This window comes from Abramis brama (genome assembly GCF_963993115.1).
Source record: "Abramis brama genome assembly, chromosome: 22".
NCBI lineage: Eukaryota > Metazoa > Chordata > Actinopteri > Cypriniformes > Leuciscidae > Abramis > Abramis brama.
Window position 1 is genome coordinate 20,725,057 of NC_139984.1, and position 19,049 is coordinate 20,744,105.

General features: G+C 37.8%; 3 protein-coding genes across 5 annotated transcripts; 2 read left to right on the forward strand and 1 right to left on the reverse strand.

Annotated features, from left to right (window-relative positions):
- Nucleotides 1-1,899: 1,899 nt before the first annotated feature.
- dtx3 (deltex E3 ubiquitin ligase 3) lies at nt 1,900-8,014 on the reverse strand. 3 transcript variants are annotated; one of them, XM_084100015.1, is made up of 5 exons: nt 7,578-8,014; nt 7,285-7,332; nt 5,474-6,276; nt 5,133-5,350; nt 1,900-4,017 (listed from the first exon to the last, which is right to left on the reverse strand). In XM_084100015.1, exons 2-5 carry the CDS (start codon nt 7,295-7,297, stop codon nt 3,942-3,944), a joined length of 1,110 nt encoding a protein of 369 aa, XP_083956141.1. In that variant the 5' UTR covers nt 7,298-7,332; nt 7,578-8,014; the 3' UTR covers nt 1,900-3,941. The 3 variants fall into 3 exon arrangements, with proteins under 3 accessions (XP_083956141.1, XP_083956140.1, XP_083956142.1); XM_084100014.1 differs by lacking the exon at nt 7,285-7,332 and having other exon boundaries at nt 7,578-7,963; XM_084100016.1 differs by having other exon boundaries at nt 7,285-7,903.
- A 695-nt stretch (nt 8,015-8,709) lies between these two features.
- Nucleotides 8,710-13,179, forward strand: ptges3a (prostaglandin E synthase 3a (cytosolic)). The gene is made up of 8 exons (XM_084100017.1): nt 8,710-8,912; nt 10,127-10,240; nt 10,439-10,508; nt 11,337-11,435; nt 11,531-11,620; nt 11,728-11,784; nt 11,932-11,959; nt 12,102-13,179. Coding segments are annotated over exons 1-8 (480 nt in total). The 5' UTR covers nt 8,710-8,910; the 3' UTR covers nt 12,122-13,179.
- A 3,270-nt stretch (nt 13,180-16,449) lies between these two features.
- mipa (major intrinsic protein of lens fiber a) lies at nt 16,450-18,867 on the forward strand. Its single transcript, XM_084098590.1, has 4 exons — nt 16,450-17,157; nt 17,349-17,513; nt 17,843-17,923; nt 18,010-18,867. The coding sequence occupies exons 1-4, from the start codon at nt 16,798-16,800 to the stop codon at nt 18,193-18,195; spliced, it is 792 nt and encodes a 263-aa protein (XP_083954716.1). The 5' UTR covers nt 16,450-16,797; the 3' UTR covers nt 18,196-18,867.
- The last annotated feature ends 182 nt before the right edge of the window (nt 18,868-19,049 follow it).

Consider the following 19,049-nt stretch of genomic DNA (forward strand, 5'->3'; position numbering starts at 1 on the left):
GTTTAAGTATTACCGTAAAGCTTATGCCAAGATTATTAAAGGTCCAGACAAGTACACCATTTCTTTTAAAGTCCTTCCTGTTCCTGACATTAAAACAAGAGCGACTTGTAACACTATAGATTTCCATATAATCAAATGACATCCATCCATATGTGTCACCTCTGGAAAAAAAAAAAAAAAAAAAAAAATGAGCCAATGTTAATGTTAGTTAATACATTCATTAGAATTACCTAACAATAATACATTTGTTTCAGTAATCTTTGTTAACGTTAGTTAATAAAAGCACAACTGTTATTGTTAGTTTGTGTCAGGTCAGGTCCATTATAAGATACAACTTTTGATTTTAATAATGTATCAGTAAATGTTAACATTAACTAAGATTAATACATGCTTTAGAAAAAATGTATTGGTAGTTCATGTTAAATAATGCAGTAAACTAATGTTAACAATTTAATTATTGTTTTTTTTAACAATAACTTTTATTGAAATTTAAAAATAGGTTTTATACTGGGCACATTAATATCCAAATCTATAACATTCCATCTAAACATTTCAGTATTTTATGCTGACATTTCAACAATTTATCTTTAAAAAATATATAAATTGGAGATCCCCTCCCTTCGCAGAAACAAAAGAGTGCTCGGTTAACCTTGCCAAGATCCAGGTGATATTTCCATACTCTTATTTAACACAGAGAGGCAGAGCGGGGTCAGGGCACTACTGTAGACCTTAAAGCAGATGGGGGGGGGATTCAGTGCATTGCTCAAAGGCTCGCCTGCATAATCAGAGGAAATGCCCTGAGACACATTTCAGCACGGGTTTTCCAAGTACAGTGCTGTGCTCTTATCATTTCACCACCCGTCACTGCATTTCTGCCAAAAAACCCTCAAGAATTAAAAAATATCGCCTGCAAGAAGATAATGGAATGTTTTAGTCACTGAAAGGAAAATATGAAAAATGAAAGGCACTGAATGGAAAATATTCTTAGCGTAGCTTTTTTTTTTTTTTTTTTTTTTTTTGTCTTTTGACGTCAAAAGTCGTGTGTCCAATCAAACTCTACTGTATATTGGCGCAAAACATCATTTAGACGCTAGCCAAATTAGGTAGATGCCAACATGGACAGGTTGCATCGCCCCATCCTCTAAAATCATAATGAATGATACGACTGTGTCACATGTTCTCTAAAGGCTTGTCCCTCCAGGTGTTTTGTGCTGCATATTAGGCTACTGAATGCAGAGATTAATAATAATAATTATCATAGTGTTGTATACGATTTTTACTACATACGATTTACTGTTCTGGGTGTGATTCCAGACGATGGAATGGGCCTTTGTTTGAAATCTGGCTACACATTCTGGTAGAAGGCAGAAATGTTGTTTGTGTCGAATAATTGAATACATTTACCAGGGTTGAGGTCCTTCTGTTATCATAATAATGTTATGATATTAATTTTAAGAATAAGAATAGGCTACTACACGATAACAACAAAAATACACTACTTCAGATTCACCCTACACTGCAGTTTTTCAATCCAAAACATTTATTTGCGAGTTTAGTGAAGTGGTAAAATGGCGCCCTCTGTTGAGCATCTTAAAGCACTGCTTTTTTTTCTTCTTTTTTTTCCTTCTCTCTCTTTTTTTTTTAGAAGATTGCATTTACTGCATCCCTGATGTCAAGGGTCTAATGTCCTACTCATGATAAAGGTGATGTTAAGGGTAGCTTAAGCAGAAAATAATTCATGACAGCTGAAATTCGTGGCAGGATATCCTGAGAAGATAGGTCATATTAACAAAACAGTGAATCACTGCCATTTTGTCATTTACAGAGATAAACACATGAGGCATTGAGAAGTTAAATCTGGAAGAAGAAGAAAAAAAAGAAAAAAAACAGAAGACTGTCTAACAGAACAGAATCCCTTTATTCAAGTATGAAAATGTAAAGCACATTTTTATTTGTAGCATACAATTCAATTATGTAATACAAACCAACACAACTATAAAGGCAAATTATTTAATTTGAACAATCAGTCATCTGAAGAGGTCTATTTTATAAATCTGATTTTGAAGTGCATAGAATTTTGCATGACAGTAACATTTAAGTCCTACTCATCCTGATTGAATTGGTCCTTCATAACATAAAGGTGAGAGTGCGAGAATACGGTATAAAAGAAAAACTCAAATCTGATACTGTTTTCTGTTTAAAGATACTGTAAAATGTAATCAACAACACAAAAACCTTCTTAATACAAAGTAAATGTTTTGGTTTGCGCAAAACTATCTGAGACTTGGTTTCTAAAGTATGATGCATTTTGCTTAAAGCTGAAAGACTGCTATAAAGTTAATGCTTCATGTTGATCAGAACACAGTTTAACCAATACTAATGAGTAATAGTATACTGTTAGTAATAACAGGCTGTGACCTTTAGCAGAAGGCACAATAACATTTCAATGAGAGAAATACAAAACAAATCTGATAAAACTGCTTCATGAATGACATTTGGGTGAATCTCACGAACCCGGGTCATATCTCACACAAAAATCAAAAGAAGAAAAAATTAATTTACATTCGGTATTTGGAAACAAAGCCAATTATTTATGTGTGTGTGTCTTGTGTTAGTTATTATAAACAATGTATAAAATAATTTCAGATATTTAAACTTAAATTTATTTCTTTGAAGTAAAAGTAAAATCTTTAATTTGTGACTATTACTGTTTCAGTGTAATATAACAATATGCTGTTATATAAAAAAAAAACATCGAGAATAATGGGTATAACAACAAAAAAAAAAACCCCGCAATGGCACTAAAATAAGCTAAATGCAATATATAAATATCATTTTTTTTCTTTTGATTTTAGAGTTAAATGTGACCTGCATGTTTTTGTGAGAGTCATTTGCTGTGTTACTGATTTTTTTTTCTACTTCAGCAAACTTTGTATGGACGATTCTGCTGATTCTTCACAATAAAATCAGTGCTATGCTTTTCAGTCTGAGGCATAAACACAATGGTAACAGCAAAGTTTTGAGCTATTATGCTTTTAGTTTGGTTTAAGTGGTTCACACGCCCTTTCGTTTTGACATCATTTTATATATACGTGAACATTTTAACATCCAAAATGGATGAACTCAAAAATCTGTAAACAGCATAAAAATACAAACTGGGGAAAACTGAATCCAATGAACAGAAAGCAAAAATATTACTTTTTATGCACATCTTATTGGAATGAAAGACAATAATGGGAGTTATAAAGGATGAAAGCTAGGACAAACTGAAATCGACTTGCATCTCTTTTACTAGGACCTTATTATTAGAAAGGCCCACAAATAACCTCTCTAGATCCTGCACTCTGGAAGATCAGGCAGAATCCACTTTAAATTCTCATAATAAAAAGATTACCTACATTGCAAAGTGCCTCTTAGTGCTGATTACTAGAAAAAAGAAAAAAAGTTGTATGGGATTGTCCCAGCTGTACCCATTTAACTGTGCTATGCCATTTGTCTCTCATTTGTCTCCACCCAGATGTTACCATAAACTAAAAAGGTTATTAAGCATAGTTTAGATGGAAGAAACAGAGTTAGAAGAGGGAGGCTGGCAGCCTAGTGATTCTAACCTGAAAAAAAAGGGATGAGGAAGGTTGTACTGCAGATATGGAAACGTGTACACCTTCACATTCACACTTTAGCAATCCAGTGGGTATCTGAAACTCAGCTGAGAATATTGAACAATCTGTCTCAGTAAAGTGCACCCCAGGTTTGTACCACAGAAATACTGTATTCACTCAGGTAAACTAAAGAACAAAGCTAAACATAAAGATTAAACATTGTGAAAACGGTGTCCTGCAGCAGATGACTGTGGCTTGTTTCGACACAGTGGGTTTGTGAAAAGACTGGTCAAGCGCACACGTTTGCCATCCTTTTGAAACTTCTCAAGTGCTAGAAACAAATCAATCAGCCGTTATCCCTTTCTCGCGTAGTTCCTCTGTCACCCGCACAAGGTATGTAGGATCTGGATAACCAAAGCTGAAAAAAAACAAAAAAAATCAATATTAAGTTCAATTAAATTAAAGCTGAAGTTAGCAAGCTAAATGTTTCTCTATCCCTTCCATATTAAAAGGTATTAAATTAATTTATAATCCAATTTACATTCCAAGTTTACACTACCGTTCAAACGTTTAGGGTCAGTACAATTTGTATACATTTTTTTATTTTTAAGTATTTAGTACTTTTATTCAGCAATAATACATTCAATTGAAAGACAATTGACAGCACAGCCATTTATAATGTTACTAAATATTTATATTTCAAATAAATGCTGTCATTTTGATCATGTGACACTGAAGACTGGAGTAATGATTTGGCTTCACAGGAATAAATAACATTTTGAAATATTTAAATACAAAACAGTTATTTGAAATGGTAATAATATTGCACGTTTTAACAGTACATTTGATCAAATAAATGTAGCCTTTAAAAAAGACTTCTTTAAAAAACTTTTAAAAAATCTTACCAACCCCAAATTTTTGAACAGTAGTGTATCTCTGCACATCCTTCATTAATATGATTTTAATGGCTTTGTAAATAAATTGTTAAATGAATGTGGTATTATATGCGTCATTATAGGCCAGGTTTGCAAAATGTCATATTGTGTATACAATATTTACAATATGTAGTAACATCTCTGTCCTTGGCCAGAAAAAAAACTACAACTTGTAAATGTATTTCATATTAGAACTATCACGATATAAAGGTGCTATAGGATGGAAATGTCTCCTCAAGCCTCTGTTTGACTGATTAAAATTAATCAAACAAACATATGGCAACATGAAACGTGGCACAAAAACATTTCCTCTTTGTTTTCTATAAAAGCTGATCATGGTTTCAGGCATTTTTACCCAAGTCGCTCTGATCATAAAGGTTTAGTACATCAGAATGACTAGAACCTCATAAATCTACAGCAAAAAAATGAACAATTTAGTGCACAATGGATTTTTGAATATATCTTTTGGGTTGGCTTTTATCCAAACCAACAGCTTTAAATTAAACAAAAATTCAAAAGGCAATTCCAGTGAAGAGATGCCTGTGGTTTAACTGATTTTCCCAGATATAATTTAGCAAGCAACTATGAAATTGCATACCATCGTGGTCCGCCCCATATGGAGGTCTTGTGGTGGATATCATTCCAGGTAATAACGTTATGCATGCCAGTGGTCATCGAGGTGCCTATGGTAAAGATCAGGCGCTGCTCAAATGCCCGCCGTAGCATGCAGAGGACACGGTTTCCCTCAGGGCTGTCTGGCAGGTACGCCACCCGGTCTGTGCCTGGGTACCTCACCCCAGGGTTTGGGTGCTCTTGCTGAAAGAATTTTAAAACATAATAGTGTTTGATTACAGTTTTTGTGTGGAATTTTTATCTGGCCTGCGGTTATCTGAATGCAAAACACTCGGCTGTTGTAATCCGCCTGTAAGCAGTACTTACCGCTTGCAAACCGGGAGGGAAACTGTAAATAATGCATATGCAGCCATAACCTTCATGGCCAGGCAACTCCAGGTCTTGGTCTCTTTCAACCATCATGCTCCCATTGGCCGGCTGGTTCCCGATAAGTTGACCATACACCAGCCTGCACACAGGACATGCCTTCTTTACTTGAAACGCCTGTTCTAAGCAGGACCGACAGAACGCATGGCCACATTTGTCCAGAGTTGTCTTTTCCACAATTTCGCCCATGCAGATAGAGCAAACGGTGCTCTCTTCTTCATGACCGACGGCTAATTCAGCCCCGGTCCTTGCCACTGCCTCATGTTGCATGGGTAAAACCACACAGGTCTCCATGTCTGCGTTTTTCCTGTATTTCTGCTGTTGCCTTTGCGAGCGCCGTGGTTGAGGGGGAGGCGGAGACAACAAGCTCCCTTCCCCGTCGGGCTCCACCGCCGTCACACACGGTAACAGAGAACGTTTCCTCTTAGGAGCTGCCTCCTGTTTGGTCATCTCCTTCCGGGCACAGCGGCATAAGTCAATGAAAGCTTTCCGTGTAACAGGAGAAACCGGCCCATCCATCATCCCAGTTCTGGCCCTGCTGCTTCCCTCCACCGGGGAGAGCCGCACGGCACAGCAGCCGCCACGCTCCCCGCGTCGGATGATGTCAGCGCTTAGTCCCTGCTTGTCCTCGAAGTCGACCAACCAGGGCCGTCCAGCGGCTGCAAGGTAATCCCACACCGCCTGCGACACCAGCACCTCGTCACTGCCCTGCCCCGCGCGCACGCTCATCTCATCAGATGAAACTGGGAGGAAAAGAGATCAGTTTGCAAGAGTAGTTCAAATGGCCAACATTAACAAATTTTGCAATTATTTAGTGCTTTATTGTGTTACATATGCTACATTTGCACTATGCTGTACTATTAGGTACTTCACATTTCCCCCCAACATTATTGGTAAATAAAATAAATCAACTATATATAGTTAAATAGTAAAAAATATATTTTTAAAATTGAATAAATAAATGTTATATATTATATATACATACATACATGTTTCTTTTCCTTTTTTTAAAGAAAAGTGTACATTTTAGGTGTCTGGTCATTATTATTATTTATTAGCTTTTTAAACAAAACAAAGAAACACATTTCTTTTTAAATTATTTGATGTAGTCTTTCATATTAATTATATGAGGTCTTAAGAATGGCATAACAATTGTACAAAAAATACAATTTAAATGCTAATTAAACCAGTTTTAGATGAAATACTGCTGTAACTGACTGATGGATGTCATGTTAACTTACCAATTACAGTAATGTTCAACCTTTCACCCTTTTTACAATTCTTGAAGTTAAATATTAGCTTGTGCTTGTTACCGGTTCGCTCTTTCCTTGTCAGGAGAAACATATGATGAATAATACACGTGTAATGAGTCAACCCTGCATAAATTCACAATACTTCACACCTGACAAGAGCTGCAGGCTAGCATGCAGATTCTTCTCAGTCAGATCTTACAAGCTCCCTGTATCTCTTATAAGGTTTAATCATTATAATATAATTTACTCTTTCACAATCCAATTTATTTGTGGCTGTGCAGCAGAAGGGTGGAATATTCTAGACAATGAAGTTTCTTGCATGAATAGGCTGTGCTAAGTATGATCAGCTCGTTCAACACCAACAGGCAGCTGTGCAGAACCACATCAGCTGCTCTGAAATGTGTTCACTGTATAAACAAAGGATCGTTCTGTGTTGCACTACCTGCTCATGAATGTCACTTGATGCTTGCAGTAATTACATTATTGAAACTAAATTACCTTGTGATCCCATAAATTCTCGTTACTTGCAGTAACAGGCCTATTTCCCTGTTTTAGAGAAAATAAATGTACAAGTTAGTAGATCAAGACATTGTTTATATTTAGCGGATTGTCCAGCAACCTGACACACGAAGAAAATGATGATGGCAGTTGCTTTAACCTAAGCATTTGCTAAATTAAAAACACTAATAAAAAAAAACATAGTGACAAAGCCTATTGTGCTCATGTAATAAATTAATTCACCTTCTGTAGTGACTTTGCCGGAAGAAGAGATGAATATAAAGGGAACCTACCGCAACTAGAGAATGCCTGCTTCCACTCGATGAGGAAGTCAACAGACGACCGCTGCATTGAACGTGCCGTAAGAAAAACTATGATAATTCTTGCGAATTTATGCTTGGGATATCCTATTCAAGTTCAGATGACACTTCGCTTGATCAACAGACCAGCTCAGTCTCTTTGTGGTTTCCCAATTCCCCGTCCTTGGCCAAAAGAAGACAACATGCATACAAAGAACATCGTTGACTGTCACGACGAAAGTGTTTTGCCTTTAGCTCCTTCGCGACTCTAACTCGGCGTCTCTATGTCATATTTCGTTATCACATAGTTCGCTTTCAGTAATTACAGTGAAAATGCCCTGAATACACGGTAATCTAGGCAGGAAGTTCGTCACTCTTGTGGTCGTTGGTTGAGCCGGATTAGCGATTACAGGATGTGACCACTGTGTGGCGCTCTTTAAAGACCACATCATCAATGGTCTTGTAAATGTATTGTTTGACCTTTGTTGTTTTTCTGATTAACTCATTCTCTATATATTCACTGGATAGATATTTTGAATTATTAATCATTTGCAATTATCACTGCCATTGTTATTTATTTGTTTGTTTGTTTGTTTGCCGACACTTTTTGTGTATTGAAGCTTTGGCAATATTTTATGCAACGCAAATAAAAACATCATGCCAATAACGTACTTTAATATAATATAAAATAATAAAAAAAAGTAAACACTTAAGTAAAAACTAAAACGTAAAATAACAAACAGATAAGAATGTAAACGTGTAACTTACCTTGAAATGCAATGTAACTGTTAAGTCGCTTTGGATAAAAGCGTCTGCCAAATGCATAACTTAAATGTAGATAGATAGATAGATAGATAGATAGATAGATAGATAGATTTAGATTTAATATTATAAAGTCTAATTATGACTCTAGATAAAGGAAAAGAAAAGATAATACAAGAACAAATATTTGGCAATATATTACATTATTTATTCTTATGATTTGTATGTATGTTTGTAGTATGGTCCAGGAAGATGATAGTGACATCTTGTACAGTCGAGGCGGAGCGAGGTCTGCGTTACTATGGAGACGCATTTGCTCAGGTGCGCGCATGGCGCGGAGCGCGCAGCAGAAGTCGCTAGAAACGTTGAGGTGACGTCACTACGCGCCAGTGAGTAGACGGACACGCGCGATTCCTGTGCAGGGTGACGGAGCGGCGCGTAAACAGCTAGTTTCCGTCTTTATGCATGCGCTTTGAACTGACAGCATAAATTCAAAACACTACCACAGGCGAGAGGACGAAAGTGGCAACGCAGATTTTTGTGTAAACTGAAAGAAGATATCGACATGTGAGTTTGACTGGCGGTGATAAGGATGCACTAACTTATTAGCTAGTTAGCAAATGTGTTCATAACCTCTATCAGGTAACAGTTGTCACATATGGACATTTAAGAGAATACTAGTTATTCTCGGAAAGACGTTTTAAATAGCATTCCTTAAAACCTTAATCGGTGGTGGAAACAGCGCACATTGCTTGCACAGAAGAGCTTAGCTAGCTGGTTTGCAGCTAGATTATCAGGGCCTGAAGTTATTGTACAGCTAACATGAGAATTGCTAACTTACTGCTCATTTTGCTATTGCTTGATTCTTCTTAATTTAATAATTCATCTGCATGACTGTAGAATGTTCTAGCAGTTTCCACGCCCTAGATTAAGCCTTACGCAAATCAAGGTCTGCAGGGTGTTCCCAGCTAGAAAAAAAGGTTTGCTGGTCTTAACTGTTTAAGACGGTCTTAAATCAGCTAGTCTCCCAAGCTGGTGCTCTGCTGAAAGGTCTTAGTTTGGTCTCCCAGGCTGGTTTGTTGGATGGTTTTAAAAGGGTTTGGGTCACTTCATCTGATCATGTGGGTTATAAGTCAGCCTCCAAGCTAAACCAGCTGAGCACCACTTTGACAAGACACAGAGACCATCTTAAACTATGTAAGACCAACAAATTCAGGTTGGACTAAGTTTGCAACAGGCAATAATCATGACCAGAATATCTACATGTCTTCAACACCAGCTCTAAACATTGCAGCATCTTGTTCATTGGTATGATTAAATTAACCACCATTTAACTCTCAGTGTGTCAAATTACACTTAGTTGCATGGCATATATATCTTAAGCTATAGTTCATGCAGTTAAAATACAGTAGAAAATATTAGAAACACATTTTTTCAGGGGCTTGGTTCTTTCATTGTTTTTACTGTAGTGAAGCCCAAGGTAAATTGTTTAGAGGCCATGCATGAACCTGCCAGTCAGTACAAACTGGTTTCCACGGTAACATCATTGTTGCCCCCCCAGGGCCTCCTGCTCGCACATCTTAATTTAGAGCTGCGCTTTTAGTGTGGAGTTCTGGAGTTTGCCTTTTAACAAATGCACTTAGCTGGTTGCTTAGTTCCCCATGTTCCCCATTAGAACTAAACAACATCGCTTTATTTCGATGTCATATTGAAGTGTGGTATAACCTTGAATTCTGCATGCTCTTTCAAATATATTGGTTTTAATTCCATTTGTTTTACAGGCAGCCAGCAACTGCCAAGTGGTATGACAGACGAGAGGCCGTCTTCATTGAATTCTGTATAGAAGACAGCAAAGATGTCCAAGTTAAATTTAACAAAACAAAGCTTGATTTCAGGTACATCCATTTTCAAATTGCTATTCCAAAATATAATTATGTTTATATATATCTAATGTTTTTGATGCAATATAATGATACTCAGTTAAAATGTTTTAGTATTTGCATTGCAAATTTGAATGCTTGCCTCTTTAGTGTTTTTAAAGTACAATATAGTAGTTAATTCTAAATTGTAATATGCTATATTTTTTGTTTTAGTTGTGTTGGAGGAACAGATAACATGAAACACCATAATGAAGTAGAACTATTTGAGTCCATTGACCCAAATGTAAGTACTCCACCTTAGGGGTTGTCACGGTACCAACATTTCAGTAGTTCAGTAGTACCAATACCAGTACAATTTAGCTGTTCGCGATACCAATTTTGGTACCAGAGCAAAAACTGTTGAATTAAGTACTTTAAAAAAATGTTGTTCTATTTTGTCTTGTCCATTGTTTATCACTGTCAATCGTCACAGTTTCCGATTCGATTCCTCATTTAAATTCGGTTGTTGATCCAAAAACTTTGCAGTGTACTTGGCAGCATGAAAAACTAAAGCTCACTGAATTCTGCACTCTTGTGAATAATAAAAAAAGCTATCTTAATTGTTCAATGAATCTCTTATTTACTTCATGTTTACACACTTGGTTGAAAGAATTCGTGAGCACACGGCTCACATTGAAAAAAAAAAACCTTGTGCTTTTTCAGCGGTGTTAAGCTGGTTCTGACTAATTTACTGACTAGCAACTCTGATAGGCCATTGTGTTCATGCACTCAACAGATATGATTGCGATTGGCTATAATCCTCAACGCTTGTTAAAAAAACCCCCAAAAAACCAACAACTGTGCTCAGAGAGCGCTCAAACAAACAAAGCAGTGTCCATCAGCGGGTACCAAAAATACCTGGTACTCGGTACTACCGATACTTCAGAAATGCTGGTACTGTCAAGGTTTATTTTTTTTGGTACCGACCAGTACCAGTAGTAGCGGTACGTTTGACAACGCTACTCCACCTGATGGTTTCTGGTGTAATTCAGGTTGTAAGAGCTCAATCTGCATGGCTCAAGGTGTTCTCACTGGTTGAAGAGGTACACAGAACTCTATTATTCTTTTGCAGGACTCTAAACACAAACGCACAGACAGGTCTGTGTTTTGCTGTCTAAGAAAAGCAGAATCTGGCAAGTCTTGGCCAAGGTTAACAAAAGAGAAGGCGAAGGTCAGTGTTTGGTCCGTTTAAACTATTAAAATGTGACTCCATTTAGCAATGAGATCACTTGTGTTAATTGATGTTTCTCTTTGTTCTTTGTGCAGCTCAATTGGCTCAGTGTTGACTTCAATAACTGGAAAGACTGGGAGGATGACTCGGATGAAGAATTGTCCAGTTTCGATCGCTTTTCAGAGGTTCATGTCTACATATATACTGCTATTAATAATCTAAAATTTCTGGGAAAATAATAATTGGGAAAATAAATCATAATCATATGCATTTGATTTGTTTGATTTTAAAGATGATGAACAACATGGGAGGGGAAGATGACCTACCAGATGTGGATGGTGCTGATGATGTGAGAGAATTATTGAAGACATAATATTATTTTTAAATGATTGGTTTATTGTAAGTTAGTTAGTTAATAATAACCTAATAATAAAAATGTTTTTATAATTGCGGCATTGCTGAAATGTGTTTGACCTGATTTTATTTCAAATTCCAGGAAGAGTCTGTGGATAGTGATGACGAAAGTAAGTTTTCTTAAATTATCTGTCTGTCCTCTGTGATTTGCATTTAGAAAATCTCTATATGTTTGCTGCTACAACTTTATACATTAATTATTAAAATATAAAAATGAAATTAACTTTTTTATTTTTTTTACAAATGTTTCAGAAATGCCTGACCTCGAGTGAAGCAACAGGAAACCGTCATGCAGAAGAAAGCAAGAATTTTAATTTAACACTTAAATGAAGAGAGAGACTAAGTTTGAGTTGGTAGCCATTTAAAACTGCGTAGTTTTCGGAACTGTTTTCCAAGGTCTTTCTGCAGAAAGTCACAAGGGATGAATTTTTACTGTTGTGTTGATGGCAACGTTAGCCCCTCGACAATACATACACACTTTACTGTTCTGCATGGACAATTACAAGCTCTCAATGATGTATTGTGGACACCAGTTATGGTCAGTTTACTCAATGGCTTCTAAGTCTTGGGCTTTTCCTCAGTGTCAGTGAGGTTATTGCATCATGTAATGTAGACATTGTAATTTGTAGTACTGGAAAAAGGACACGAATGACTTTTTCAACATATTCTGCCTTCTCCCTCTCATTCAAACTGTACATTTTATTTAATTATTATTATTTTTGTTCCTTTGTGTTTAAGCTCCGATTTCCTTGAAGGAAGCATTGTCTTAAGGTACATGCTTCTGCATTGCCAGCCAAGACATTTGGTTTTCACTAGTGCTGTATTTGAAATCAGAATGGCATATTTAAAACCCTTGCACTGATTTATTGCAAACCCCCATTTTAAGTGTTTTAGCTGCAGTTTTGACCCTCAAGATAGGTTTATGTGTCAATCCAACATGTTCAAAGTGCATAGTCATGTCTGTACACACTGCTTGACAAAATAATTTCCGGATGGCAGTTAGTATTTGTTGTTTTGTATCACACATAGACGTGTAGCAGGCAATCGTGCACTGGTTTCTTCCATATATGTAAAGACAAGTCATTAAAAATATGCTCACCGCTGTACTGAACAAAAAGGGTAACTTATCAACAGATTTAAAAAAACATTATCAATAGATGACCAATTTGTGTTTGCACTCTTAATATCAATACAGGTGTGAGTAAAAGATGAAAAGATAAAATCATGAAAAAGATGTTGTGACCTGTCATTTCAGGTTTATAAATTTCAGTTTGTTAAAAGCAGTGAGGTTTTTGTCTACATATTTCTAATAAACTGTCTCTAAACAACACTTTGGATTTTTTTGTCCTATGTTTGTACATAATTTTGGATAATTTTCAGCAGTGCGCGATATATCATCCAATATTTGTGTTTATTCAATTATAGTAGCAGCTAATATTGTCTGGTTTTGGCAGCAGATATCGTGTTGTCATATTCACAATTAACCCTCAATTCTAAATATGAGATTTATAGTGAACACTGTTAAAACAAATAGTTTAATATGGATTCATCAAATCGATGACAGGACCGCATTTGTTTGTGCATTCCTAAAAAATGGCTTCTGAGGTTCCGGAACATTTTGTCCTCGCTTATGAAAAGAGAGCAATTGTGGTGCTCCCACAAGATGTCGCTATAGTTCCATTTCTGCTGAACAGGCCTGCAAGAATGAAACTGCACTTTGCGTTTTTGAGAAGTGATACTACATTCGACGGGACTGCATCTGCTTTTAAAGCTAAAAGTCTGGGTGAAAACAAAACTCGGTGTATTATAGAGTTCTTTAAAGTTTTGCTCATACACTGAAAACGTTCACCATTCCACAACGTCTTTATTTAATCAGTTATTCAGTATTCATCCCAGAATTTATGAAATTACTTTTTATTAACCAAATTCTTGTTCAATCACATTAGGTGGAAGGATCCAGGGATTCCAGGCAACAATTTCCTGATCATACTAATGATTTGAGGTCTGGGTTCTAGTTGGACCATTAATGTAAGCAGGTAAGGGTTCCATTGAGCACTTATCTTCAGCCCTGAGGTTCTGGGCTTCTTCCTAAAGAAGCTTCATATAAATTATAATAATATGTCATATATATATATTACTATTACAAATATATAATATATAATATAATAATATTTTGTAATATAATTACAAAACATGACTTCAACAGTGAAAGGATGTTTTAAATCAAGATTTACTTGATAGGCAAAATTACTTCTTGCTTTCTGAAAACAAAATTAAGTTAACGTTTGCTTAAAATAAGAAAAGAATATCTGCCATTGGGGTCAGAAATATAAACTTAATTCAAATGGAAAACAAGATTATTTTTCTTTCCTCACTGATAGATATTTTTGATATTCTTGATTTAAAAATGTAGGAAAATCCTTTTTTTTTTTTTTTTTTGTAATGAGCATATGCTGTTTTAACTGACTTTCAGAGATGTTTATTGTGCATTCAAAATGTAACCAGGTTCTTCTTAATAACTGCCCTAAATAACTTAATACAGCAGATGGAGATGTAATGATGGATGAATGGTATCTGGAGGGATTGTATGTTCAGATCAACAGTTGATCTGTAAGGTCTGGAATATTTCAGGGGGTTGAGTTCCCTGAGCTAGCGTTTTGTTTAAGACAGTGGTGGTATGAGAGGTTGTGGAGGGTTGTGTTGGTGTCAGCAGTCTGCACCAGAGGTAATAGAAAAGTCCTCACGCAAGCGGTTTTAAGCTGTCTCTCCTGTGCGACAAAAGGCGGCTTACGGACACATGAGCGGGCAATGGCATGGAGTAATCCTGCCCACAATAGATGTACACAAAGTCGGTTACTCTGAGCTGGCCTTGCAGAGCTACTGCAACTTGCAACCCAACCGGATCACCTGCTTCCACAGAAAGTACAACTGGCCTGGTTGGTTATCTCACCAAACATGAAATTGGATATAGAGGGGGTCAGATATATGATACCTTGATTGCTTAGCTAATACCCATCTTTGGTAAAGGAAGTGCTTTGCCTTAAAGGACCACATTGTATTGCCTACAGTATGACTGAAAAGATTATACCTGAAAGAACTTGCAATCTGATATTTTCTAAAATTGGTATAGAAACAGGTTACACTTTGGCTTTTAGCCCAGTTATCACACTTCTTGCTCTAGTAACATTTGCAAATAAAGCACCTATCATTTGAGACAATGGCCCGACCACACACACACACAAAAAAATTGAATCAAAGGCAACAGAAACTGTTGTGGCCAGCATTTTTGGTTCATCCCAAATGAAAGAGCAAAAGCACAAGCGAAGCAGTATCCTTTCACTAGACTAGCTCACCGTGATTGCCCAGAGAAGAGGCTCAGTGTTGCCCTCGCCTCACTATCACCTCCTGCCACCAAACATGGATTTTCCAGAGCTTTAATGGGCCTCAGGCCAGCAGTCCCGCCAGCACACACAATGTAAAACTCTGCCTAATCAGTTCTGCACAGAACCGACTGGCTCTGCCCTGACCAGGGAATGGAGGTGCTACGGCAAAGCCCTCATTGTGTGCTGTGGAAAAGTCACTATTTCATGCAGTTACAGTAAAAATGGTTTCACAAGCATGCGATTTGTGTGGTATGCTGTGCGTTGATGATGACACAACTATTAAATACCACAAGCAAAGTGTTTGAAATGATACAGCGGCACAATGTGTACTAAAATGCATTTGTCAGATGCATTTATCCAAAGCTTAACATTGCAGTCTGTATTTTAAATGCATTGTGTATCACTTTGAATAAAATCATCTGCCAAATATTATATTATATTATGCACATAATAATGTATTATTTTATTTTAAACCGAAGCAGAATAAAACATCTGGCAAATATTATATTTACATTTATGCATTGTGCATATACAGCCTTAATTAATTGTGTTATTTAATTTTGATGTTGTTACTAAAAAACCCATAGACTTTTCTGTCCTGTGCATGTGGAGTGTTAGATATGATATCCATGTGAGGCTTCCTTCTGTTGTATGAGAGGGTTTGTTTCTTTGTGTCAGCACTTAATCCACACTGTGAAGGGCTCTAGACCCTTTTTGGGGCCCTAGTGTTGTAGCCGGGGCCAGAGAAGAGGCAGTTCCTAAACACTGTTCTCTGTTGTGGGCTGGGACGGGATGTGACAGTGATTCTCAGCAGCTGTTCTTCTAAATGTCATCATGTTCCCACATCTTATAAATACACTATTTCCCTTTCGCCTGCTGTTAAAACATTTATATTTCTGAACATTTTCATTAATGTCTCTTATGACTTTTCTCCTCCAGTTTGAGATGTTTTTTTTTAGTCGAAAACTAAGTTGAAAGTTAAATTTCCCACCAAGATTCGTTTAACATTTCACCGTTCCTCGACGGCAAAAATATCGTAAGCTTTACGGTGATGATCATGAGCTAAAAGGTAGCGCAGGACAGAAAAGGGTTAAGAACTTTTTGATTTGATTTGTTGTTTTTTCTGCAGCCCCCTCCCACAATTCAGCCAAAGGATTATAGTGTCACTGAGGGTCACGGCCGTTATAAATACCCCTGTGGCCTCTCACTTTCCCATCAGAGAGGTTGAATGTCTGCAGGACATGCTCATCATTTGTCTATCCGTGTTCTTTTATTAAATATCATCTCGAACTTTCACATAGATGCAGAGATCACCTGCCAGTTTCACACTTAAGGTTTTATGACAAAAACGGAGCAAATGATTTCAGTCTTGTGAAGCAGGGCTGCTTTTCACGCGAACTTCTTTGTAGGTTAGAGGCATTTATGCTTGGTTTTCGATAGTTTATACGCCTTTGTGTTCAAAGGGAACACATCCAGATCTGAGAGGAAGCTCTTGTAGGTTCTTCTCCTTCTCACTCTCAAGTCCCTCCATATTTTTTTGGCATCGCCTCTGAGTTATAGCAGCCATGTGGGAGTTCCGGTCCATGTCTTTTTGGCGGGCTGTGTTTGCCGAGTTCTACGGCACCATGTTCTTTGTGTTCTTCGGGCTGGGAGCAGCTCTGCGTTGGACCACCGGGCCACACAACGTGCTCCAAGTTGCCTTCTGCTTCGGGCTGGCAGCTGCCACACTCATCCAGTCCATCGGCCACATCAGCGGTGGCCACATCAACCCAGCCGTCACGTTCGCCTACCTGATTGGCTCCCAGATGTCCCTGTTTCGTGCTTTCTTCTACATCTGTGCTCAGTGCTTGGGCGCGCTGGCTGGAGCCGCTGTGCTGTATGGGGTCACGCCAAGCAATATGAGAGGCAATCTGGCCCTGAACACGGTAAGAGGGTGCATTTGAATCCGTGAGTTCATCAGTTAAAATACAAGTGATACAAACTGATTGATCAATGGTTTAAACCAGAGATGTTTAAAAAAAGATCATTTCACGTGAAAATAATAGTGGACAATAAATGTATTTTGGATCATTTTTTGGCAGTTTATCCTACAGCGTATGCGTATATATGCTTTCAGCTTCAGCCAGGCATCAGTGTGGGAATGGCCACCACCATAGAGATATTCCTGACTCTGCAGCTCGTAGTCTGTGTCTTCGCTGTGACGGATGAGAGGCGAAACGGGCGACTGGGGTCTGCTGCCCTGTCCATCGGTTTCTCAGTGATTTTGGGTCACCTGCTGGGGGTAAGAGGCCATCCACAGGACAGATTCAGTCTTAAAAGCAGTGCTTGTGCATTGGTTTTTGCCTTATGGCCCAGATTCTCCAATGCAAAACAGCACTAAAATGTTAACAAAGAGTAAATGCATAAAAAACTTCAGGTGAGATTTACTTGCTTAGCACACGAAACAAAGACTAGTAATTAAGTAATTAGCTGGGATCGTTCACCTAAAAATGTCATATCACCAATTTTGTCATAATTTACTCCTGTATTTACTCCTGCTCCTCCAAAATCGTATACCCTTATTTCTCAAGTGTATCCCAAAGACTTGACTTGACTTGAATCTCATTGCAGATGTATTACACTGGAGCTGGAATGAACCCTGCCAGGTCTTTTGCCCCTGCGGTGCTGTTTAGGAACTTTATTTACCATTGGGTGAGGCACATTTCCATCATATTCAGATGAAGAAACATTTTGCGTATTGAATCATAAACGTTACAGTTTTCTGTCTGTTCTGGTAGGTCTACTGGGTGGGCCCTATGATCGGCGGTGCTATGGGCGCCCTGCTGTACGACTTCATGCTCTTTCCACGCATGCGCGGTCTGTCCGAGCGACTGGCCACGCTCAAGGGCGACCGGCCTCCCGAGGCCGAAGCCCAGCAGGAGACCAGAGGAGAACAAATTGAGCTCAAAACACAAGCCTTATAAACACTGCCAGGAAACTTTGAATCCCTGAAGCATCATATACGTTCGATCATTTCACACACCTCATCTTCACACACCTCCAACATACCAACAAAGTTTGCCATGGGGAGAATCACACACACACTTCCAAAGGCAATCGAGACACTATAACCCCTTCCCAAGGACTAAGAATGAGGGTAAGATGAGGACTTCCTGCTGAGGACTGCGCTCTGTACCTCCAGGTATAGGGAGCGAGATCAGGTGGCTAACGCCGCTCAGGGGCACCTCTGCCGTTTCTAGTCTACTAAGAGTGAACTACGCTAGAAGTGGACTTCTGCATGCTTTCCAGTTTCACAGGGTTTAAATCTCACACATTCATTTCAGTTTATTTTTTCTTTGATTTTTCAGAGATGTGACACGTGTACAATATTATTAGCATTTTGCAACAGATTTCTTTACATTCTACTTACAGTCGACATTATTCAGTTGTGCTTGGTGTGTGTGTGTGTGTGTGTGTGTGTGTTTTCCAGTTTGGCTCTTCCATTTCCACCATTCGCCTTGTGTTTGTATCAATGCAATGTTCTTTTTTCTATCTCCCAAAATGAAGGAAACATTCCTTTAAATCTTGGGTCAGGTGGATGTTCATTCACGACTAAAAGCTTCATAAATCCTTTGGGAATTTGGATCCCTCTTCTAGTCTGTCTCAAGCTGTTGTGTTGTTTAACTGTGGCCTAATCGCCCAGTATGTGTTTCTTTAAAAGAAGCGCAGTCACACATAATTCATAATATATATATATATATATATAAAAAAACACGCAAAACTCAACTAGTCTATTGTTATACCATAACTTTTACCCGATACAAGCACTTGATCCCCC